The sequence below is a fragment of the Leptidea sinapis genome, chromosome 7 (genome assembly GCF_905404315.1).
Source record: "Leptidea sinapis chromosome 7, ilLepSina1.1, whole genome shotgun sequence".
Taxonomy (NCBI): domain Eukaryota; kingdom Metazoa; phylum Arthropoda; class Insecta; order Lepidoptera; family Pieridae; genus Leptidea; species Leptidea sinapis.
Genome location: NC_066271.1, coordinates 15,382,256 through 15,409,607, shown reverse-complemented (window position 1 = coordinate 15,409,607; position 27,352 = coordinate 15,382,256). Strand labels below are relative to the sequence as shown.

At 35.0% G+C, this 27,352-nt stretch overlaps 1 protein-coding gene across 1 annotated transcript in view; it reads left to right on the top strand.

Annotated features, from left to right (window-relative positions):
* The window catches only part of LOC126965501 (adipokinetic hormone/corazonin-related peptide receptor variant I-like), a 39,519-nt gene extending 12,167 nt beyond the window's left edge, over positions 1-27,352 (top strand). Inside the window, exons 2-6 of the mRNA XM_050809134.1 lie at positions 1,129-1,250; positions 14,027-14,132; positions 22,762-22,966; positions 23,798-23,957; positions 27,154-27,352. Of these exons, the coding sequence (XP_050665091.1) occupies positions 1,129-1,250; positions 14,027-14,132; positions 22,762-22,966; positions 23,798-23,957; positions 27,154-27,352 (792 nt within the window). The remainder of the gene's footprint in view (positions 1-1,128; positions 1,251-14,026; positions 14,133-22,761; positions 22,967-23,797; positions 23,958-27,153) is intronic.

Below are 27,352 nucleotides of genomic sequence, written 5' to 3'. Positions count from 1 at the left end.
AAAAAGAGGTATTATTTTTTGGCCATTCTTTCGATTGGCATCATAAAAGTAGAGGTGTTTTTTTTCCATTTAAGTCGGTTCGATTCCCAGACGAGGCAAGTTATTTGTAAAAAATCTTTGAATGCAGAATTACTAACTTAAAAATAACATAAAGTCATCTTTCAGTAAAATAGCCTATCTTCGATATTTAAGGTACTTTCCCTTCATGTCCCATAACTTTGGGACAACCTGTATATATAAAATGAAAATTGTCTTTGTTTGAGGCTCAATCACGCCTAAACCACTGATCGTATCAACATGAAGCTACCACCATTCGATGTAAAATTTATCCTGGATGGTTTATGGCTACTTATTATTATATTGTACTTGTAATAAATTGAATAAAATTTAATTTATTTCCTTTTAAAATTCGCCTAGCGAAGCGAGCGGGAACGGCTAGTATGACTTATATATATATTGGCGACTGATTTTGATTAACTTTTGTTGGTAGCAGCAATTTTGCACATGGATCTTTGATTCTTCATTCTTTTAGAATTGTTACTTACTCGATAAAACACAAACATAACTATATTTTTACACAACTGCGTTTTGTTTTGGTTTTTGTTGTTCTAAATTTTAAGTGTATACAAAAAAAAATATATTAAGTTGGGTGCTACTAGCGCCCCATCGCTGTGAAAGAGCTGAGTTGCAGATTAAACAACTGAATGGACGCTGAACTTCGATTGATTTTAATTTAATATTTTTATAGTGAACTTTCGCTCCTGCCTTGTTTTAAATAACACGTGTTTTAATATTATTGTGTTTAATGATTTATGTAATAAATATTATATTTAAATCATAAAAGGTCTTACTTTTATGATCGTTGCGTCGAACGATTGCGAAACTGAAGTGGCAGTGGGCAGGACATATAATTCAACGGATGGCCGTTGGGGCAGTAAAGACCTGGAATGGCAACCACGTACCGGAAGATGCAGTGTTGGTCTCCCCCACAAGATGGACCGATGATCTGGTCAAGATCGTCGTGGATATCTTTGGGGGAGGCCTTTGGCCAGCTGTGGACGTCTTCCGGCTGATGATGATTTATGATCGGCCGAACGTAACTTGGAAATCTATTTTATTTTGTTGCAGATTTGCTGGAAGGTTACGAACGCGTGGTTGGCAGGAAACCTCATGTGTAAGATGCTGCTGGTGATGAGAGCGTTTGGCCTCTATTTGTCCTCTAACGTTCTCGTCTGTATTTCACTGGACAGGTAACATACTACAATAAACAATATTTCTATAAGCGACGGTCTGGTCATTTATTATTTGCAATCGTGGAGCGTAGAAGATTCGATCGATTTCTGTGCGTTATAAATCTTTTGCACTACGTATGGCATCGTTCGCTAACTTTTTAACGCCTATTTTTTTAAGAGAGATGATTGACTACATATACCTCATACGGCCAGCTTCAAAATTATAACTTAAGTGATAAAATGAATATATACGATATTTCACATTTCTAAAATAAAAACGTGTAGAATGCTACTAGAGTTCAGTTTTATGTTTTACTACACAATCAGAATTGAATAAAATCAATTATGACGAGACGAGTCGAACTTGCAGCTGATGCTAATTGATACACCCTGCCCATTACAATGCAGTGCCACTCAGGATTCTTGAAAGGCCCAAAAATTCAGAGCGGCACTACAATTGCGCTCGTCACCTTTAGACATGAGATGTCAAGTCTCATTTGCCCTAACTTCACTAGCTACGGCGCCCTTCAGACCGAAACACAGTAATGCTTACACATTACTGCTTCACGAAAGAAATTGTGGTACCCATAATCTAGCCGGCATCATGTACAAAGGCCTTGGTACATGCCTTCGACTGGTACAAGTTTCTACTTGAATAACAATAAGTAAGAAATAAAATTTAAGAAACAATCTACAATCAATCACAACACAACTAAAAGCTAACCGCTGTATGATATTGCTTTTCGATCGCTATTAAGCGGCAGTCGAAATTCAAACGTGATCCGAATTCTCAGCCTCTCTTTGAGTAACAATCAACAAATGTGCACAATCCACTGACCTCTACTATATACTCACTGGACTAGCGGCTGTTAAAGTGCTTTTGTGCCTGCTTGATACTCGCCATTTTGGCGCTGTTGGTCATGTAGCGAGAGTCTGCGGTACTTAAACTAGTGATGACAACCTCGGCAAGCACGAATAGATGGTGGGAAACTATTTACAAAAAAAATGTGTACTTTATAACGTTGATTCTTAAAGTATAAATAACACGGAAAACGAACGAAATTAATTCAAAATGTAAAAATACTTCAGAGTATTAGACGTTCCTTCGCAGCCATTTGTATTATACGTCAAAATTAGTTCTCTAGACGCTCGCGAGTGGCGCTTCAAATAGGCACAAAAAAATTGCTGTCAAACATATGGAACAGCCTGTCCAGTTTTTTATACAGGTCAGTGGCACAATCTAATTCAACTATCGCTAGATATAGGCGCCACTGTCACTTCTATGTTATTGTATTGTCGTCGCGAGCAGTTGGCGTCTATTAGCGCGATTGTTTTGCCTTTGCGAGAAACGTGATTGTCTCGGTTTTGTACGGATGGAACATTCCACCCACTCGGTGTTTGAATTTGAGTCAAGTAAATCGTGGTGTATAAATAGTGTTTGGTGAGTTAACCATATAACTTAATCGCATAACATCAAGTGAGAACTCCCACCTCCAGGATTCGGTAATATAAAAAGACAAACTCGTTGTATACTTAAAATTAAAGATTACTTTTTCATCATACCTTCTATCAATTATCATTTTATATTGATATCGATTTTATCTACAATTTTATATAATTACTCATTTTAGAAAAACTACATATGCATTATTTGCATATGTAGTATTATGAGAATTGTCATCGTCTGACACAGATCAGTTTGCGTCTCAATAAAATATTTTAAAACTGCCGTCGTGCGTTGTGAGAAAGTTAAAAAGTTAAGAAAAAAAAAAAGTAGTAGCACGTTACGATACGTAGTCGAAGGAACGCGTGTGGTTACTAATTTAACGATTTAAAAAAATAATAATCAAAGTTATCCTATAATATAAGTGTTTAAAAGTGATTTCAAGTGTTTAAATTTTATTAAATATGAATGACAAAATTGAAATTATGTTGAACAAGCTAGAAAAGCTTGAAAAAAATTTCGAAGAATTTATAGGTGGCAAAAAACTCTCAAATATATAAAACAAAAATATTGTATTGAAGTCGGAAGTGGAGAAGTTAAAATTTATTATTAATCGGGACATAAATAGCAAGAAACTCGTCGTTTATGGATTCCCCGAACACATAAACCATCGGTATGATAAACAAAGTCTGTTTGATGACATTGGATACTACATTTACGAGACATATGGGTTGGACATACATGGCTACGTAGAAGATATGTATAGAATAGGAAAATACACACATACCCGTCCATTAAAGAAAGAAGAAAGAAAAAACATTTATTTTAACACTCACACAAATCACAAAAAGAAGAAACTTAAAAATATATACAAATATAAAAAGGTGTGGTGTTTAAAAAGGAGCCACTCAGCTTGTGTTTCAACACAAGTGTGCTGCAACGCTGATTTTCTGTGACCCCGCGTGACACATGAACTTCAAGGGCGACACCTCGCCTGAATTAAAGTATAACTAATAATAATAATAATTAACTTTTTACTTATAACAATTAATTACTTAACTAAACTTAAAAACAATTAACTACTAAACTAAACTTAAAAACAAGAACAAGCATAAAAAGTAATTATAATAAAAAATTCCTAACAATGACAAATAATAAGATCAAACATAACAAAAAGCTCCTAGTCTCTTTGAACGCAACTAATGCTGGAATACTGATTTTGATATTCATGTAATAGAAACTTTTTCATTTTTAATTTGAGGGAATAAACAGATAATGAGGCTTTGAAAGGTGGTGGTATATTGTTCCAGCACTTAGTTGCGTTATAACTAAAACTACCTTTGAAGGCAGCAGTGTGATGCCGACTAAACATAACAAAAAGCTCCTAGTCTCTTTGAACGCAACTAATGCTGGAATACTGATTTTGATATTCATGTAATAGAAACTTTTTCATTTTTAATTTGAGGGAATAAACAGATAATGAGGCTTTGAAAGGTGGCGGTATATTGTTCCAGCACTTAGTTGCGTTATAACTAAAACTACCTTTTAAGGCAGCAGTGTGATGCCGACTAAAAGACAGAAGACCGTGTAGCGCCGCTCTGGTGTGGTACAAGGTAATCGTGTTGCTCAACCAGTTCAATTTGTTATATAAATATGCGGGAGCCTTAGATGCGACCACATTAAAAAGTAGAGCTGCGAAATGCAGGCGTCTTCTATTCTCCATATTTAAAACTTTATATTTTATCAAATATGGAGTAATGTGACTTCGCGGAGGAATGTCCCAAATGTACCTCGCGCAAGCATTTTGGACCCGCTGTACAGCATCCCTCGAACGGGCCAGAAGTCTTGGTCCGTAAACATTGTCTCCATAGTTTAATTTGGAGAGTATTAGAGTCTCACAAAGTTTAAGACGCAATGTTTCATTAATATATGGTCTAATCCGGTATAAAACCTTAATTCTATAAAAACAATTGGACATTATGGCATTGATATGTTTTTCGAACCTGAGATTCTCATCAAAGTGAATACCCAGGTTTCGAGCTACAGGAACCCGTTCAATCACCACATTATTTATTATGGTGTCCAAATTGTAATTAAGGACTTTATTGATAAGATTTGTTGTCCCTAAGACCATGTATTTAGTTTTAGTAGCATTGAGCACCAGAGAGTTATATGAGGACCACTTTAATACTCTAGAAAGGTCTGAATTAAGCTTTGAAATAGCATCTTGAGTACTTGAAGGATCAAAGGAGATATAGAGCTGTATATCGTCTGCATACATGTGGAACTTACAGTGCTCAATGGTCGTGATAACGTCGGATGTGTACAAAATAAATAATAAAGGGCCTAGGATCGAGCCCTGAGGCACTCCCCGTGAGACAGCACGCCAGCTAGAAAGTTCGGTTGAACCATTTTCATGTGTCACAGCAACGGTCTGTGTACGGTTACTCAAATAGCTAGCAAACCATTTCACAGTTTGTGGTATGAAACCATAATAGGTTAATTTGGCTAGAAGAAGCTGGATATTGAGACAATCGAACGCTCGGGAGTAATCTAGCAAAACCAATATTGTACTTTTTCCGGAATCTTGAGCACTCAGTATGTTGTCCACAACATCAGCAAGAGCCGTTGTCGTACCTCTTTTCTTCCTAAAACCAGACTGTAGATCTGGTAATATTCCATGCCCCTCCAGGTATTCTATGACCTGATTATAAACTATCTTCTCCAGGATCTTGGAAAGACATGGCAATATACTGATAGGTCGAAGATCCTTTGGTACTAGTGGATTCTCTACTTTTGACAAAGGTCTGACTAGAGCGGTTTTCCAAATATCTGGAAAGGTGGCAGTGCTAAGAGAGAAATTTATTATATGGGTGATTGTTGGTAAAGTAACGGAAGAAGTTAACTTGATCATGTCCAAAGAGATGTCGTCAATGCCGTAGGCTTGAGATTTTAAGGATTGCAATGCCTTTAAGACTTCACTATCACTTACAAGACTAAATTCGAAATTATTGGAACTATCATATGTGTTTAATTCAAAAAAGCTACACGTAGAAGAGGGAACTGTACCATCCCCTGGTGTATCCAAAATATGTGCATTTAAAAAATTTGGGTCTTTGAGGTGTGGTGGTAAGAAAGAGTCCCTATGGGGTTTAATATTTACGTGTTCTTTAATATGGTTCCAAAGAATCCTAGACTTACTGATGCAGTTATTATTTATCGAAGTATGCACGTTTCTCGTTATAAAGTGCGATATTAACTTGCCTCTTAAGATCTTTGTAGTAGGAAAAATTGGAATCATGTTTACTTTTCTTAGCTCTAGCGTGTGCTTCGTCACGACATTTCATCATTAACTTCAAGTTGTATGTTACCCACGGATAGTGATGTTGTCTAGCAAGAACATGCTTACGTGGTGCATAAAAGTCAAACAAGGTTGTAATATACGACGTGAAAATAACTACCATCTGGTTTACGTCCTCTAAATGGTATATTGTATCGAAAGGAGTAGCCAAAAGAGAGTCACTGAATTTATCTAATTTAATATCATTTAAAGGTCTAAAAGAGATCCATTTGGGTTTATATTTATCCTTGATAATATTAAATGTACAAGTAATAAACGCGTGTTTACTTAGGTCATTTATGTGGTCTATTGAAACATTTGATACAGGAGCATTACTACATATCACATCAAGGAGAGTTTCGCTGTTATCTGTGAAATGTGTTGGTTGTGATATAAGTTGCGTTAGTAATCTGTAAGAAATTGTTAAATTTATGGAAGTTTGGTGTTGAGCTGTTTAGTAGATCAATATTAATGTCACCCAGAGGGATAATATTGTCCGACCAGCCGATGCTACTGATTGACTCAGACAATGCATCAAGAAAAGGTTGGGCATTCATCCACGGAGGTCTATATCCTGTGCCAATCACAATGACTTTTCCTTGAATGACAGTTTTTATCCACATCTGTTCGACTTGGTTGGCAATGGGGTGGGATATGATACGTACGGACAAGGCTCTACTGATGTAAAATCCCACGCCTCCACCGCGCGAACGGATAGAGGGAGGACGCGGAATGTGTCTGAGCCGGTAGCCGGGCACGTACGGGGCGCGGCCGTCTTCGCCTTCTCTCAGCCATGTTTCGTTTACTGCAAGTATGTCTACTTTGTGGCGTTCCATCGAGACCCTGGATTTAAGAAACCAACCTTTAATTTCTGTTTCTTACTAGACATAATTAATATAATTATAATTAGTAAAGGAAACATAGTTGTGAGTGAGGCAGGGCTTAACAAATTTACGTGGGGTCTCGGGTACGAACTTAAGTGAGTCATTATGTAATATAATGCAGTATGTCGCTTGTAAATATGATTTAATGATGTTGTACATTCTTATGGAAATATTAAATATTATAAATAACAATATGACATTTTTTAAATATACATAAATGTAATAGTAAATAAGCACCACACATTAAAAGATACATACGCATTAGCTTAACATAGCTGGTTACAAAAATTGCAGACGAAACATGATGAATTACATTACCTACATTACATATTAAATAGTGCCAATTGGAAATTACACTAATTGACATAAAAATATAAAGTTTATTTTTTAGGATTCTTATAAATACGAGTATACTATATATTATGACATTAATACTTACATATAACATTAAAATAACTAAAACTAACCTAAAGTGATTGCAAAAACCTGTTGTAAATCAGTTTCACATTGAATTCGATGAGATGCCGATGACGAGTCACGTCTCACGTATATGCGGCCGCCTTTTGTCCAGACATATCGCCATTTTTGTGCCTGTGCATACTGGCGTGCTGTATAAAATATTTGACGATTATAAGCTGAAAGACGTTCATTAACATAAAAACGGCGCACATTACCAACTATATTGGTCCCAGATGTGTCGGCGCCTCGGCGCACGCGTGCCTCACGCAGCAAGCGATCACGCAAGTGTCGGCGAGTCAGGCGCACCACAATATGACGGGGGCGAGCAGGATCGTTCGCGTTATTTTCTTGTCTCCGGGGCACACCAACTCGGTAGGCGCAGACAATATCGTGTTCCTCCAGCGGCATTCCTAATTTCTGTGCTAATGTGATAGCGACATGAGTGGGATTTTCACCGCTGTTTTCAGGAACGCCAGAGATCTCAATATCATTTGAGAGACATTCTTGCTCAGAGTCGTTAACACGCCTTTGTAGCTTTACAAATTCGTCATTAAATTCGCCGCTCGTATGACTGTCTAGCTGCTGTTGGGCTGCATTCTCTTCCAGCCTGGATACCCTGCTCTCCACGCTATCCAACCTTTTAGTGACTTCGGAAATGGCTATTGCAAGTTGTGAGGATAATTCGTGTTTAAGTTCTAATATAACCGTGCGTAAAGATTTTATTTCCTGTGTTAGATCAACGTATTTTTCAGACGATGACGAGGAGGAGCTCTGGCCTGCGTGACTATCCGGAATGTTAGGAAGGAGTGCAGGCGAGGGAGCCGCGACGTCAGTGGTGGAGGGCACACCGGCAGAGGCCGCGCTGCAGAAAGCTGAATAATTTTTATTTTTCGCAGGGCGTGACAGATGACATGTTTTGCATAGTGATTTGGACTCGGGGCTTAGTGCTTTGGGACATTGCTTGTGAATTGGGGCATCACACCTTATGCACCTAGCGCCATCTGTTGCAATCGCAAAGAATTTCGCACACAAGGGACATTTGTTTGGCGGCATATTGGGGCTCTTCTGCGTAATCGATAATACAATTTTTAGTATTTCAACCTTTCGATAGATGGCGATACACGTTTTTTTATTGCCGGCCTTTAAACTTCTAAATAATATATTATTATAGTTTATTTGATTTTGACTTCAATGGAATAAGGAATTTGTATGTCTATATTTATAGCAATATACTGGCGAAGTAACTTACGGCACGGGACAAAGATTAGCACTTATTGATTTTCGATATAGGTAGACGGTAGTTGTTATTAAACACAGATCAGCTGTTCTGACAATAGTTTATATATCACTCCCGAGAACAATTTAGACACTGCTAACACTCACAGATGGACATTAACTAGTAAACAATCTAAATAAACACTTTTTATCGAAAGTAAATCACTATTTTACAAAGAAATGATTTAAGTAAGTAGGAGACGAACGGTCACCCAAGACTCATGTTCACACGTATTTCGTAACGTTTGCTCCTTGTTGTTATAATCCATTACTTGTAGAACTTTTCAGCAAAAGGATGGTAAAGCACCTTCTCCAAACATCTCAAAATATTCGTTACCACTATAATAACAGAATACGTCTTAGTGAGTTTTTAACGCCTGAAGCATATAATCAACAGAAAGGAAACCGTTCGAATCTCGCGGACACTGAAGCAGCCCCGACACCTCAATCTAAATTACACAATTCAACAAATACACCACAACCTATTATCAACACTTCTTCAGACTTAGAACACAGCACTTCATCGCTAGAGAACGTACAGCATATTAATATAAACAATAAGAAATGCAATATTACCGGTGGCGTGAAATCTAAATCTACCTTCAATAAATCGCCGGGCGAGCATTCAACTCAACGTCGTCCCGCTACAAATATAGGTGAAAATATAAGTAATGTACAACGCCGAACTGATCGTGAATTAAGAAATGAGCGTAAAATGGTAAAAAGATATAACTAAAAGATATAAGTACCATGAATACACAAAATATTACAAACAGATCGTCACAACAGTTAAATATCTTTTATCAAAATATGCAAAGCATCTGCAATAAAATACATCTACTTGACCTTTTAACTGATGAATTACCTAATCTACAAGTTATGTGTGTCTCGGAAACCTGGTTATCTATAGAAAAACAAAAAACATTACACATAAATAATTATATTATAGCAGCTTCCTTCTGTCGTGTACATCATTATGGCGGCGGTGTTTGCATATTTGTTAAAAATAATTTAGAATATTTAGAACGTATTGATATGTCAGTTATCTCTAACGAAATGATATTTGAAGTATGTGCAATAGAGCTACCTAAAAATAATCTACTACTGATTAATCTGTACTGGCCTAATAGTAGTAGAGAAGTAGAATTGTTTTAGAACTTATTAGAAAATCTCCTAAATGTTAATCATTAATAAAAAAGAAATGAATAAAATCATTATTATTATGGGAGATATGAATGTTGATTTTCTAGATGCAAAGGAAAAAAGCAGACTCAATAACCTCTTGTTGTGTTATAACTTCCATCAAAAAGTCTCAAAGCCTACTAGAATAACTCCTACAACTAAAAGGTGCATAGACCTAATTTTTACAAATTTCTATCTAGAAAGCTCAAAAATTGAAGTATATGATTTTGGATTATCAGATCACAAGGGCATCATTTTCACATTCTTTCATTAAATTAAAACGTAAATTTAATGACTTTAATATAAATAAATTTAAAAAACAACTCGCGAATAGCGACTGGGATGATCAACTTAAGCCTAACAATAACGTTAACGAAAACTATAAGATATTCCTAAATATAATTGTTACTGCCCTGAATAAATGCATACCTAAATTACTAACAAAATTTACTCTAAACCAAAATAAACCTTATTTAACACTAGGAATTAAAAAAAAATGTCAAAATAAAAGATTATTAAAACTCCTTGTAACACAAACCAAAAATAAAGTACTAACAAATTTTTATAAGAGATATTGCAAAGTTTTAAAAAGTTGTATAAATAAATCTAAGAAAAATATAAATATCCGTAAATTCAGCTCAGCTGATAATAAAACACGATGCATGTGGAAAATAATACAAAATGAAACAAATAAAAGTACTATAAGAATAAAGCAAAACATAAGTCTTAAATCTTCAGAGAATAATATTATAGTAGATCCGAAAATTTTTGCTAATACATTTAATAGTTTCTATTTATCCATCTCATCAAGCCCTAAAGTAAAAAACGACAATATAGCTATAAATTCTAATAAAATAATTAATTCCTTATTTCTAAATTCGTTTGAACCCAAAGACATCTTTTACATAATAAAAAATCTTAAGTATAAAAACTCTTTCGGAATAGATGAAATCCCCCCTTTTTTTATTAAAAAAATGTGCTGATATTTTAACCTACCCGTACACTAAACTTATTAATCAATCATTCTGTGAAGGATTATTTCCAGACGATCTAAAGATATCCATAATAAAACCGGTATATAAGAAAGGAAACACATCTGATGTAAACAATAACCGACCTATTGCCCTTCTAACTACATCAGCGAAGATATTTGAAACTGCAATGGCTATACGCCTAAGTAGTTTTCTGGAAAAATATAATATCCTAAATGAAAGCCAACATCGTTTCAGGAAAAACCATTCCACAACTTTAGCGATATACAAATACATACAAAAAATATTTGATTCAATTAATAATAAAAAATATTCAGTCGGCCTACTGCTTGACATGAGCAAAGCATACGATAGAGTCTCTTATGATATCTGATTAGAAAAATTATTTCTCTCAGGAATTCGAGGAATTGCCCACAAATGGTTCAAATCTTACCTTAATAATCGTTTTCAATATGTGGAAATAGAAAATACTAACTTCGAGACTGGAAAGATAGACCACATAAGATCTAATAAAGCTCACTTATCAGGATGGATTCCACAGGGCAGTGTGTTGGGTTATATATTGTTTCTCATATATATAAATGATCTTCCTAACTTAATAGACGATGATTGTACTCTTTTTGCTGATGACATTTCTATTTTGATCCCATGCTCTAATTTAAAACAACTAGAAGAAAAATTAAATATTACAATGGACAAAATCTTTTATTGGCTAAATAATAATAATCTTGAACTTAATATTAATAAAACTAAAATTATACCTTTTAAACCTTATCAAAAATCCCCCTTAAACATAACATATTCTTACAAAAATTCAAAACTTGAAACAGTTGACACAGCTACACTACTGGGAATTGATTTAGACTCACACTTGACATGGAAGCCATATCTACAGAAATTAAAAAGCAAAATGTCATCTTTTACTTATGCTCTTTACCAACTAAAACGCGTAACAGATTTCAAATCTGCCCTTGCTGCTTATTATGCATGTGCACATTCTAGTTAATCATATGGAATATTAATATGGGGAAACTGTAGTGAAATAAAAGATATATTTATTCAAAAGAAAAAATGTATCAGAATTTTAGAAAATATTCAGCAGATGGATTCATGTAGACCATATTTTATTAAAAACAAAATTTTAACTCTTACTTCAATTTACATCCTAGAAGCATGTAAATTTGTTAAAAAAACATTCGGACTTATACTCAACACTACCAAATAACAAGCGAAATAATAGAAATTTAAACAAATTAAAAATTCCCCAAACAAGTATGTCATTAGTGTCATCGAGCCCTCACCACATGGCAATAAAAATTTATAATCACATCCCAAACGAAATTAAAAATAAAGAGAAGCCTTCTCTATTTAAAAGACATCTTAAAGTTTTTTTAGTTTCAAAATGCTTCTACAATTTACCCGAATTTTTTAATTACAAGTGTGAGAATTAGTTACAATATAGTCTAAGAATGTATAAGACTTATTTATTTTATGTATAACGTTGCTGTGCCCTTGCAGGGCGTCACATATTGTCTACCCATTAATGTACCAACCATCCTACTGTAAAATGTGACTTGCAATAAAATATTTTGATTTGATTTGATTTGATTTGATGCCTTTTTTCTCGAGAGAGGAAAAATTTGACCTCTTTTGTCCAACATCCTCCGATGTGATTCCTGAGCTTTGATCTAATTCAAACTCAAATGCGCACATTAATATTTTCAACTAGCTGACCCGACAGACGTTCTTCTGTAAAAAATAATGTTTTTATATGAATTTGTCAATAATATGTCATAACATCAAAAATTACTTCGTAAAATATGCACCCTGCCGTCGTAATGAAATTGTTTCACAGCAGAACTGTCAAACCGTGCGTCAATAAATTCTCTCATAGAAATTATGTATGGACACATCAAAGGAAAAACAAATTTGTTGTTTTTATATAATTTAGCAGCATTTTCCTATTTATTCACCTTTTAAACCTTCCCTGTACTTCCACAAATAATTCAAGACCTAAATTTGCCAAATCGGTCCAGCCGTTCTCGAGTTTTAGCGAGACTAACGAACAGCAATTCATTTTTATATATATACTAGCTGACCCAGCAAACGCTGTATTGCCATATAAAGTAATAAGAAAAAAAAACATATTTAAAATTTTTGGGGTAAGTATTTGAGAAATAGATGACGACATAAGATCAAAACTTAAGATTTATCCATCTACATAAAAATAATCTGATAGTTAACAACTGTAGTTAATCTACTAAGTATAGTTAAGTAAGCTAAAATTAAGTTTATTTCTTACCTCCTGAGAAAGTTAGATAGATTTTATAAAGATTATAATTAGTTGTTTATTTTAAACAATTCTTTTGACGGGGGACACATCAAAGGAAAAACATTATTGTTGTTTTTATTTAATTCCGAGCATTTTCATATTTATTCTCCTTTTAAACCTTCTCTGGATTTCCACAAATAATTCAAGACCGAAATTAGCCAAATCGGTCCAAGCGTTCTCGAGTTTTAGCGTGACTAACGAACAGCAATTCATTTTTATAAATATAGATAGATAGATTATTCAAACACGCTACTAATCCACATTAACTGTCCAATAACAATGATATACCAGAATGATATTTTTATCGAATTTGAGTCAGTTCAGAGAATCCCGTTGTCATGTGAACATGAGAGATGCATTAACTACGCTCCGCTTTTATTTGAACACATTTATAAAGTAAATAATTCCAACGACGGATCGTGGACCAATCAGCTAGAACGTGTATCACTTCGTTGAACATCCTATAGAAGGAGGCGTACTTAAAATGTTTATGAAGGAAATTGATGATGGAAATGGTGACTAAGTTTACCTCGTTGCGACCAACGCGGGCGCATTAATACTTCATGTTATTGGTTTTGGCCAATTCGTCCAAGATTCGAAAATTCTGAACAAAAGTAATGGCCCGTAGAAGTAGAAGATATTATTTCTAGTTACCAAAGAACATAAAATATAGGATTTAATTATAAAGGTGGATTCAATTTGAAGAACGGATCAGCCTTGCTATCCAACGCGGAAATGATGCCAGTATTCTTGGTACGCTTCCACTTAAAGATAGTATTAATTCTATGTAGTCATAGTATTGTAAGTATAGATATAAGATTTGTTTTGTTTGAAAAAAAATATATCCAAAGAAGTTGTAAATATTATTCAAATTAAATTTTATCAGGTACTTCGCTGTGGTGCATCCTCTCCGCTTGTCTGCAGCGCGGACTAGAAGCAAACATATGTTATACTGCGCCTGGGCTGTTGCTCTAACTTGCAGCCTTCCTCAGGTATAATAATAATAATAAAAGCCTTTAATAACAATCTTAACATAGTTTTAGATTTACATTTAGTTTGCAGTAGACATAGGCACAGATTGTTTTGCTACAGCATTGGCATCCCCCAGGCTGTTCCAGTGTTCTCGGTCTAATATATGATAAAAGATATGATCTGCTCCTCGTCACACCAGCGGCATCTTTTAAATCGTCGCTCCATCTACGACTCGGTCTCCCTCAGGTATATGATAAGTCAATTCTCATGTACATTCGGGAATTTTATAGCCTAACTAATTCTTAAATTGACAAACCGAAAATATATACCCATGACGACCCATATAGCCCAATGGTTAGTGACCCTGATTACTAAGCTAGAGGTCCCGGGTTCGAATCCCGGTAGGTGCAATCATTTGTATGATGAATTTGGATGTTTTTTTCCGAGTCATGGATGTTTATATGTACTTATTTATGTATGTTTAAGTAAGTATATTGTATTAAATATATCGTTGTCTTGTACCCATAGTACAAGCTATGCCTAATTTGGGGCAAGATAGTTTGTGTATAAGTGTGTCAATATTATTATTATTATATACCTCAAAGGAAGGAGATAAAATCGAAAGAAAAAAAAAAGAAGAAATATAATATAATGAAAATATTTATCGAGGTATCTTATTTTCTCCAACAATATTTATTTTATAGTTTTCTCCATTTAATGTTACTTGAAAATCGTAACACTTTCAATTTAAATAGAGTTCTTCACTGCATATTATTCGGTCTAAAAGAGTTCTCCAATCTCAATAATAATACTAAATGAACGTAATGTATTTTTCCTCGACCAAACAGTAATATTGCTGTCGCAGGTAACTGAGTTTCTCATAAACTTTAATATAGATGGAGATGGAGCATACTGTCCCGGACGTCGCTGTTTGCATTCTTTGTACAATAAGGTTGTTTGAAACTTTTCGAGCTATTTATGTGCATTTGAGAGTTTCTTGTGTGACGAAGATAAACTAGAGCGAATGGAATGAGGATATAGTTAATATCGAATTCAATAAGGCTACAACTAACTTCATAGCCCTCACTAAATAATTGTCGCCTTCAGGTTTCTCCCCAGAGACAGATGAGAACACCAGTTTATAAAAAAAAACTTCAGGACAGTCTTTCACAATAATTATAACCTGTACCTAATGATAGGTGGGTTAATGGTTACGGCAGCTACCCAAGAAGTCTCAAAATTAACATAGGCAAAATAAAGATCTTGTCTAATGTCTATGTCGCACCTACTCCCGTAACTATTGGGAACTGTTCTCTCGAAATTGTAGACGAGTACGTCTTCCTTGGGCAAACAAACAGTTAAGTAGGTCAAATTTCGTAAAATACAACTCGCATGGACAGCATTCGGGAAGCTTTATAAAATCTTCTCGTCCCAAATACCATAGTATCTGAGAACGAAGGTTTTTGTTGTTTTGTTTGTTGCTAGTGATGACTCACGGTACGCTGACGTGGTCGTTAACAAGGGCAATTGAGAGCCGCTCGGAGATTTCCTGCTAGATCAAATAAGAAGAAATAGAAGAACAAAAATCACACACAAGACAAATGATTACGAAACTGAAGTGACAGTGGGCAGGTTACATAATTCGACCGACAGATGGCCGATGGAGATCGTAGACATCTTTGGCCAGCAATGGACGTCTTCTGGCTGATATGATAAATGGTAGACGAGCATGCTACCCCGCATTCTATGGAGGGACCTGTGATGACTAGGAGCAAACAGAGCAAGGGATAAAACTACCCACCTCGATGTTCTCCGTGGACTTCTGTATCATCAGGCTGTTTCGATCTAATGAAAATGCTGTCCTCTTCTATCAGGAGACGGCGAAGCCAGATTTGCTCTTTTTAAACACAGATATCCTTTCTGGCTGATATATCATACCTATCCTCCATTCAAAACTTACAGAAGTTAAAAGGAGACCTTAGCTTTAAATTTAAATAAATTAAAAAATGTATGAAAAATACCTACGTCTTTTAAATACTGATAAGTCATGCCCTACACATTGTACCTATATACATAGATATAAATCTAATGAATAATTAGCAGTCTGCTTCGAAGGTTCAAATTCGCAATTATCGCTTTCAATATCAGCCGCTATTCGCATAAGGAAATTAGTTTGATAATACGTGTATCGGACCGTAGGTGCCAGGTTCTATCAAACCTCCCTCGTGAAACTCGTGATCAATATTTCATACATCACATGTTCGAATTAACTCAGCGTGTGATACAATTCCATCGCCATTGTTGTATTGACTTTACGGGAGGCGTATTTGTTCTCTGTGTCTATCATAAGGCCGAAGTCAAAAATCAAAAAAAAGATTGTTCTAGATATTGTGTACCTACGTACACAATATCTAGAACAATCCTATGAGTTATGGCTGTGAGCTAATGTTTGCTTTACTTTATGTCCTGTGCAACAGATAGCTTTAGTAATATATATTGTAATTGACAAAAGTGACTAAGGAAAGGACAAAGAAAGAAAGAGAGAAAGTCGTCATCCACCCAATTCGACGATCAACCCACAAATATTATGTATCTTGTAACAGTCCCGAAACATCGGAACCCAAAAGCCAGATGAATAGTGTATACGGTGAAAAAATTATATATATACTTTAATGTCACTGCTTATGGTGACGCCTTTTCTAGCAAGAGTACCTGTTAAGTTATTATTATCACCGCCGCGCCGCCCACATACTCTTCAAACACCAGACCTGCCAGAATAACAGGAAACTTTTAAAAAGGTGTACGCGCTTTTTTGAAAGGTACCATGTGGTGGATTTTCCTATCTTTGGGGACCCTTCTATTGTTGCTAAATTTAAAGCTATATTTTATTTAATTAAAAGGCATAAACGGCATTTCTCAAAATTGATTCTTTTAGAATTCTTTTTGATGTCACTTTAAACACTACCACTGCTTCGGAAACAAATGCCGCCGTCAGAAAAAAGAAGTGGCGCACGAAACTCTTCCAGTATTATTTTTTGGCGCCCTTTATAATTAAATATACAATATTGTCATGTCATTGTTATTGCTATAAAATAATGATAATCTAGTCCCAGGCAATCCGCTGACTAAGATATTCAACTGTGGAGTAGTAGGTATTACAACAGTAATTTTTTAGTAAAATATTTAAAATTTATTGATAATGCCAGCCACTGGCTAGGACTTTATTATAAATACTATATAGAGCTATAAATCTTATGAAACCTACTAGAGTAAATTACATTAGTGTTATAACAATGAAAATCACTATTAATAGCAAAAAGGTGACGATTTTTTGCACGTAGGTATATTAAATTTTCATAAATGTACTGACAATGAACAGTCATAATATTTATTTCTTTAAATTTTTCTTTAAGGGAATGTCTATAACCAAGCTGATATATTGCACGAACAGCTGTGTTTCGCAGAGCAAACACTATATCAATGTCTGCAGCATGACCCCACAGTAAAATACCGTACGTCATGATGCTGTGAAAGTAACTGAATCTAGCAGTATAAACATTCGTGTACTCTCCAATCTTTCTAACGGCGTATGCCGCAGAGCTGAGTCTATCTGGTAGTTGGGCAATATGTGGGTTATACTTTTGTTGTGAGTTGATTTCATACTTTCATTAAGTTAAATTAGATCAAAATCTATTTTTTATTTATAAAATGTTTAGTTTAAAAAAGACATCTTTTAGCTAACAATCTAACGCAGCAATAGCTAACAATCTCAACCAGCAATAGCTAACAATCTCAACCAGCAATAGCTAACAATCCCAACCAGCAATAGCTAACATCTCAACCAGCAATAGCTAACATTATCAACCAGCAATAGCTAACTATGTCAACCAGAAATAGCTAACATCTCAACCAGCAATAGCTCACAATCTCAACCAGCAATAGGTCACAATCTCAACCAGCAATAGCTAACAATGTCAACCAGCAATAGCTAACAATCTCAACCAGCAATAGCTAACAATCCCAACCAGCAATAGCTAACATCTCAACCAGCAATAGCTAACAATATCAACCAGCAATAGCTAACTATGTCAACCAGAAATAGCTAACATCTCAACCAGCAATAGCTCACAATCTCAACCAGCAATAGCTAACAATCTCAACCAGCAATAGCTAACAATCTCAACCATCAATAGCTAACAATCTCAACCAGCAATAGCTAACAATATCATCCAGCAATAGCTAACAATCTCAACCAGCAATAGCTAACAATCCCAACCAGCAATAGCTAACATCTCAACCAGCAATAGCTAACAATATCAACCAGCAATAGCTAACTATGTCAACCAGAAATAGCTAACATCTCAACCAGCAATAGCTAACAATCTCAACCATCAATAGCTCACAATCTCAACCAGCAATAGCTAACAATATCATCCAGCAATAGCTAACAATCTCAACCAGCAATAGCTAACAATCTCAACCATCAATAGCTAACAATGTCATCCAGCAATAGCTAACAATCTCAACCATCAATGGCTAACAATATCATCCAGCAATAGCTAACAATCTCAACCAGCAATAGCTAACATTCTCAACCAGCAATAGCTAAAAATCTCAACCAGCTATAGCTGACAATCTCAACCAGCAATAGCTAACAATCTCAACCAGCAATACTTAACAATGTCATTCAGCAATAGCTAACAATCTCATCCAGCAATAGGGTTAATCACGTTACTATAGAGAAAATCAATTGGTTACCTGTTAAACATAATTCAACAGATGTATTTCTCATAGGTTTTCTGATAGAAAATGTATTTGATGGTCAGAGAAGAAAATACAAAAAATCAAAATACTGAAAAGCCCTTACATAATGCTAAGCCTTTGTAGAAAAAACAAGTTACATCTTTTATCATGAAATTTAGAGTCCCGAATAAGCATATAAGGCATACCTACCACCCTTTTTAATGTCCCAATTACTCACTCTATTTATGCCCAGCATTCGGTAGTCTGCCGTACCCTTAGTTGCTATAGTAAAAATTTCTTACCAACAGATATATTCGTCCATACTAAAAACTCTTTCAAAAAGGAAGGTTAAGTTAGTGTTACATATGTATCTGTGTATCTATCGATGACATAGTAATTCCCAGGACCAATGGTTAGATATTTATTGCAGTTTTCTTAAAGCAGATGTTATGGAGATGATTCTAGCTATGTTGCACATCGATCGGTTTTAAATAAAGAGATCATATAAATTGATCGTAGAAGAGCCTGTATGAACTTATCTATCTTTCAGTTTTACGAACGACGGTTTTCAAACAAAAACAATAATCACATTAAATCTGAATAACTCAGTCTTACTGCCCCATTACTCTTCAATCTATTTATTGTTTGAGCAAATAAAACTAAGGTTCACCTTGCTATTGATTTGCTTGCTTTGAGAGAGAAACAGTAATTAAATAAACAAAGACAGAATAAATTTACACAAGATGTTAATTAAAATAGTTATATATATTCACGTTCAAATTGTCTTCGAATCTTTCGAACATTCCTGAGAATGTTTTAATTACGTCAGAGTATAATGTTAGTGAACGTTCTAACTCGACCAATGATATTTCTGAGCACGAATTGAAGGGTTAACCTTTTCCAGAAGAGATTGCTGACTTTATTTTTAAAGGAATTAAACAACTTATTACTTTGCAGAAACACTACACTGTATCTTCTGCATGTCAAAGATATGCGGCATATCAACAGTATTCATTGCTAGGCACACCACAGCGCAGAGTTAGCTTCGTACACGAGACCCGGAACAAACTTGTGTTTGAAATCGAGACTATATATGTAACTGTAACGACTTGGCGTAATTAATCTTGAATTTTGAAGCATTTTGCCAAAATGATTGTACTAGTGATTGAGGTAGAGAATGTGTTGGGTAATGTTGAGGATTGGATAGGGAGACTGGACTTAACGCGTTGGGAGAACACCTTATGTGCCTAACCAATGTGAAAATTGAAACCGAAACAAAACGTTGTCCTTTATACTGACGAGCCGGAGAACAAATTGGACATACCAGTTTGTAAATGTATTATTTTCATCAGTCGTTCGAATAATGTTTTGCAAAATAGGAAAACACACAAAAGCTAAAGGAATTATTATTCACAAATTATACACGACAAACATTTTTGGCAATGTCACTTCATATCATTTTTATACGTCGTATCATCACCCGCGATTGTATTATATTTATTATTCTTCAAAAAAAAAACGACGTTTAAAAACCGACTTTAAAAACTGAAAAGTATCAAATAACTAAAAAATTTATTTTATAAAGAGGTGTATCCTCTTATGCAAACCTTAAACTTCAATATTAATGAAATACTATTATTTATATGTGCTACCTATTGAAAGGTTTTAAGTCGGTGCCCTAAACAAAATAAAACTTAATATTATAAACAGCTTACTTACTGTAATTATTAAGGTTATCTGGTCACGCGTGTCTGTCCGCTTGGTTCTAGACAAAGCTATCCCGCTCAAAGTCACGCGTGGCGAGTGTACCTTTATTACATTTGGCTTGGCACCGACTTCAAGACTATCAATATGTAGCACATACAAATAATAGTATTTCAATATTAAAGGTAAAGGTTTGCATAAGAGGTGTATAAAATTACATTTTTAGTTATTTGATACTTTTCAGTTTTTAAAGTTGGTTTTTTTAAAAGTAGTTTTATTTTTATTTTTTACGTTTTAGTGTCAGTTAATAATAATATATAATCAACCTGACTGAATACTCCAAAAAAAAAGCCGTCCACAGAAAACAATTCATCCAGATAGACTATAATTTTTATATAAATGTTATAAAGTGAAAACTACTGGACCAAACTATGTAAATTTTTTGAGACCAAATGGCATCTATTTCGCATCGAACAAGAAGAATTATGTAAATCGGATCATAAATCTCAGAGACACACATAAAAAAAACGATCGAATTGATAACCGCCTCCTTTTTGAAGTCGGTTAAAATGTGTTCTTTCATTATTAAAAATATAGTATAATATTAATTTTCACTTTTGCATTATTTAAAACTATTGTATAAGTCAGTTGTACCTGTCTGCACCTTTAACTGTAGCATTTATGGGGACTAGATTGTGATTATTTTATAGCGATAGAAATGACTGTACAATATTGTATATTTTTATTGAAAAGAGCGCAAAAAAGGTTGCTGGGAGAGTTTTTTTCGCCGCTTCTTCTCTCTCAGAGCGCCATTTGTTTCCGAAGCGGTAGTAGTATCTAGTTATTAGAAATGACATCAAGAAGAATTCTAAGGGAATCAATTTTGGGAAAATAAATGCCTTTTATGTATTTTATGAAATAGCAATGTTTGTAAAAAGCTTCCCAAAATTATTTGAAACAGTGTTATAAGATAACCGAATCAATTAAATTTACCGATGTTTAAAAAAGATATATGTAATTGAAATTGTTATGCTATGTCAAAATTTTTAACCATTTACCGGAATCAATAAAACATTCAAAATTAATCAATTTAAAGTAAAATTATGGAGATGGCTTTTCCAAGACACATTGTCCTGCTTAGATGAATATTTTAAATAAAAGTAAGTTAATTGTTAAGATAAGGTACTTGTTTTATAATATATAAGGTTTTTCTTCTTTAGTTACTAATATTTTTTATGTTGCATGCTGCAGAACAGCCGAACGTACGGACTCTATAATTAAACCATTTTACACCTTTGATGCAATAAACAGTTTTAAATTTTTAATTCCAGACGTTTTTAATTTCCTCATGAATCGCATTCCTTGCTTCTCCAGGGCTAAGTCGTATACCTTAAGAGGTATCCAAATAAAACTGAAAAATAAAATTTTATGAACGATGTGGGACTCGAACCCCGCGACCTTTCGTTTTCCTTGCGAGCGCTGTTTCCAACTGAGCAATCTTGTATGCTTTGTTTTACTCTCAGTTTTATTTGTGTAGTTAATCCCAGAAGTAAGGGTTATCACTTTAAAACATAACAAATCCTTAAGAACTATCGTAAATTTTTGAAAATAAAAATATTTTATGATGTGCAAAGTGAATGCGTGATCTGTTCTTTATTTGAGGTTTTAATATTCGTTATCAAAGCCAAATGTGGGGTGTGTTGTCGCGATGAAGAACGATTTTGCAGTGAGGACTTTTTTGCAATTTTTTTAGAAACTCTAAGCATGAACTACCCTCATTATCATTCATTCTAATAGTTCTCGGTCGTTCTTGTTATTTTGAAGATATACTTCTTTAGGCGCGTTATGAAAAAATTATGCGAGTGAAATTTTAATACAAAAGTAACAGGTTGAAGTGGTTCTTAAAATTTTCTGACGTTTGAGTCATTCGCTATTAATTTTTTTGTTTTCATTGTCCATTATTAGGACAGGCAAAGGGTTCAAGCCCATACAGCCTTATGTATAAATTAATAATTAATTGTCAAAGCCCTCTTTGCAAGATATTTACAATATCGTTCTTTTTTAAAAAACGTAGAATAGAATAGAATTTATTCCTCGTGGAATAAATCATTTTAATGATTTTTGCTTCGTTAAGCCAAAAAAGTATAACTTCTTGCGTATACACACAGTTTTTTTTTTCAACAAATTTTATATTGTTGTCAGAGTGCCGTATTTCGCCTGATGCGCCACCCATATATCGCGGGGTTCGAGCAGTGCGTCTCGTTTGAAGCCTTCGCGAGCCCGACGCTGGAGGTCGCGTACAACGTGTTCTGTGTCTGCGCGATGTACTTTCTGCCACTGCTGGTGATCAGCGTGTGTTACGTCTCCATCTTCTGGGAGATACGACGCAGCAGTCATGAACTTACAGGCAAGTATCTACTCACTAGGTAAATCCATATGAAAGAGCATGTATCAAAATATCTGTTATGAGAATATGAAGCTATTGTAATCATTATAGTGACAACTTTACCAGCTTCTTTGCACAGGATGCCTCTAGATTATGAGTACCTCAACGGCGCCTATTTTATGCCGTGAATCAGTAATGTGTAAACATTACTGTGATTCGGTCGGCTAGTGAAATTACTGAGCAAATAAGACTTAACATCGTACGTCTCAAGGTAATCAAGCCCAATTGTAGTGCCGCTCTGAATTTTTGGGTTTTTCAAGAATCCTCAGGATTCTGGCACTGAATTGTAATGGGCAGGGCGTATAAATTACCATAAGCTAAACATCTAATATTATGAGCTATGTTTAGCAGTGCAATTATGTTGCCAATAAAGTTTATTATTATTATTATTATCCGCTATAGCCATGGCTAAGCCTGCGCAGATTTTTTAATTGGATGGTTGTATTGGATGTTAATACATTCCAATAGTTAGGGAAATCATCTAAAAATAAAAAGTTGTTTAGATTTGAAAGAGCGACATCTCAAGTCAATTTCCTAATAATATGCAATTATTGGGGTTGAGTAATGTATTAACTATAAGTGAAGTATATCCTGTAGATAGATCCATAGCTGGAGAACTGAACATACATACTATGATGTATAAATCATGCATCGACCGAACAGTGGGCTTAGTATATGCTTGCTAGTAGCGTATGTTTATTTCAATTCAAAAACAAGTAGCTGTTTTACGCGATTGACTTCTTATGAATGGTTAAAATCATTGTAAGAAGAAGTATTTTAATATATTCTTAGAGAAATGCGACCACAGCCAGTCAGCGGGCGGAGGGGTGAGGCTTCGTCGCTCGGACCGACGCGTATTGGAACGAGCTCGTCAGCGCACGCTGCGGATGACTGTCACCATTGTTTTTGTGTTCGCTTTCTGCTGGTTGCCGTACGCCATCATGACTCTTTGGTGAGCGATATTTAATGTGTTTTTTTTTACTTTGTGATCTTGATTTTGTTATATCAGAGGAGGAAACGGGCAATATGCTCCCGTGTCGGGAAATTATGAAACCATCGAACATCGACAATACTAAGAAGTGACGTAAGTCATCAAAAAAAATATTAAGTAAAAAATATACATGGTTCACTTAATATTTTTTTCATTGTATCATTTCCGGACGACCAATAATTTTATAGCCACGCACAAATGTAAACACTTACACTTATTAAATACTAACTACTCTCCTAGCGCCCACTTCAGGATAAAACAAGGCAAGTGGCTCAAACCGAGGGTGGCCCCACTTTTGACTCGGACTTCAGTAATATTACACAGATATTTTCTGGTTCATCTTACATTTACCCAGGGTATAAATTGGGGCACTCCTTTATCACAGGCTGGTGTATGCGTTTACGTCAAGGGAGATGTTAGTTTGACACCTGAGTATCCTGGGAAAACGAAACCAATCCGTTATAGGCTACAATTAATATTTCATAACTAGTTCACCCGACAGACGTTCTGTATATAAAAAATAAAATAATGATTTTTATTAATTTGTCAATAATATATCATAACATCAAGAATTATTTCGTAAAATATGCTCCCTATTGTTGTAATGAAATTTTTTCACAGCAGAACTGTAGAACCGTGCGTCAATAACTTATCTCATAGAAAATACGAGTACGTCCATACAAAACAAATATCGGACGACGGGGGACACATCAAAGAAAGAAAAAAATTGTTGTTTTTATTTAATTCCGAATAATTTCATATTTATTCACCTTTTAAACCTTCCCTGGACTTCCACAAATAATTCAAGACCAAAATTAGACAAATTGGTCCAGCCGTTCTAACGAGACTAACGAACAGCAATTCATTTTTATATATTTAGATAATAGTAATAGTTTTTCAATTTTGTTTCCAAATTTAATTTGTGTAATAAATCTGAAGAAGTGAGGGTTATCATTGTAAAAATAACAAATTGTTTATATTTGAAAGAGCGACATCTCAAGTCAATTTCCTAATATGAAAATATTGGGGTTGAGCAGGTAATCTAAAAAACTATAAAGTAGATGCTGTTGATGAAGCCACAACCTGAGAGTTAAACAAGACATACCAACATTTATGAACGATACGTAACTCAAGCGATTGGCTAAGTGGAAGAGCGCTCGGATGGAAACCGAAAGGTCGCGGCTTTGAGTCCCGCATCGTTCACAAATTCGGCGCCTATTTCTGCCGTGAAGCAGTAATGTAAGCATTGCTGTGTTTCGGTCTGAAGGGCGTCGTAGCTAGTGAAATTACTGGGCAAATTAGACTTAACGTCTTATGTCTCAAGGTGACGAGCGCAGTTTAAAAATCCTGAGTAGTACTGTATTGTGAATAAATTGTAATGGGCAGGGCGTATCAATTACTATCAGCTGAACATCCTACTCGTCTCATCCCTTATTGTCATAAAAATATCACAAAATATAACAGATGCAACAGGTTCTCATACATTTCCAATCTCATACATTGTTGATGGACGCTCTTATGCACTGTTTATCTCGAGTGAATTGTAGACTCAACTGATTACGGAAATGTTCGAGGTTGCACGTTCCTCTTGACCCGAAGCGAAGTTTAAATCTGTTTATCAACAGCCTGCATACATCGCTTATAATTAAGCGTAGCTCTACACCAGTATTATAATTTCTTTCATAAAGAACTTCAATTCCATACTAACTTTATACAAAACTTCATCAAGAATCTCTTGAATAATCAAGAGATTCTTAGATTATACGTAAAAAGATTCTGTGTTTAGAATATTAAGAAAGTATTTTAAGCTGCAATAGCATAAAAGCCTAAAGCTTTATTCATATACAAAAAGCAACGGCAAGACAAAGCCAGGTAAAGGTGTCCCTTCTTTTTCTCTTGCCTCGTCATACACACTTTTCTATTTTGATCTTTAGCTTGCTTACGCTGTTGAATGTTAACCTCTATAGGGTCACTTAATGGTCACTAATTTAGCTATTGACGCTTTTACGTACTTGTTTTTGGTAATATTTTATGACTATTTACAAATGATTTTATAAGTTTACGTAAATGACAATTTCTTCCATTTTCATTTTCTAGTCATAACTACCGCAATTGCTCTGACGCAGCACCAGGAACGTTGCCAGCCCTGTCATAGAAAAATCATTTTAATGAGGCCATTAAGACAGATAGATTTGGGGGAAAAGTTACTGCGCATTTTATATGAAACGTCAAGATATTCTCTTCGAAGTTTAATTACATTTAATTTCAGTACCTATCTTACTGCCATTTTGATCCATGACTTTTTACCATCTTGCAGTTGGTGACGTGATCCCGTAGAAATTTTAGGTTTTGTGATTAAAAATTCCCGACAAGTAGCCAGTCGTCTCTTGATGTTAACCTGACTTTGCCTAAATAATTGTGAAGAGACGAAAACAGGTGTAAATCCGAAGGATACAATATCACCTTCTAGTCAACCTATCTTGATTTTTGCTTAGTGGCTAAAGTTATGAGTGATTCGCCTGCTTTCTCTCAGCATTCTCTCTTTAAACTCATTAGTTGTTGACAGTAGAAATCCGAGTTGAAGGTTCTGAAGTTCTTCTCTTCAGAAATGGTTCGGCTTAATTACGTCTAAATAAATAAGTTGACGGTTGATTGGGTTCCTTTCAGTGACCTTGTCTGACACCCAAATATCACTAGATTTCTTCAGATGTGTCAATATTTTCTATATAAACATATTATCACATTAATAGAGGTTCCTAGACCTTTTAATCTCGAAATGAGATCGACACGTTCTGGCTGTGGACGTCTAGTTGATTATGTTATTGTGTTTTGGCCACTATTTGTTTTCCTAAGTACTTAGCATCCCAAGGATATATTTGTATATGTATCTGTTATTTTTTTTAATAGCAACCTTTGCTTACTTTTTATTTATTCAAACAAAACAATATCCCATAGTTATATTTACACTACGATGATTACATTAAATTGTAATTATTGCAATTAATTTCCATGTTAGATATCTAGGCTAGTTGCCAATATCCCTATTGAGGCGAGAAGATAGTACTTTGAACATTCTCCGCGCCTCTTGGCTCCACGGCCCAAGTGTCTCGACACCAAACGGCAGAAAGATGTAAGACTCACTCACCTTTATGAACAGGTACATGTTCGACCGAAGCTCGGCATCTCGAGTACCATCTCAGCTGCAGGAGCTGCTGTTCGCGATGGCAGTCTCCAACTCCTGCATGAACCCGCTGGTCTACGGAACCTACACTCTACGCCTGAACCGTTCACTGCAGAGGATATTGGCCAATTTGTGCTGTTTATCAGACACCGAGACACTAACATATGGTACATAA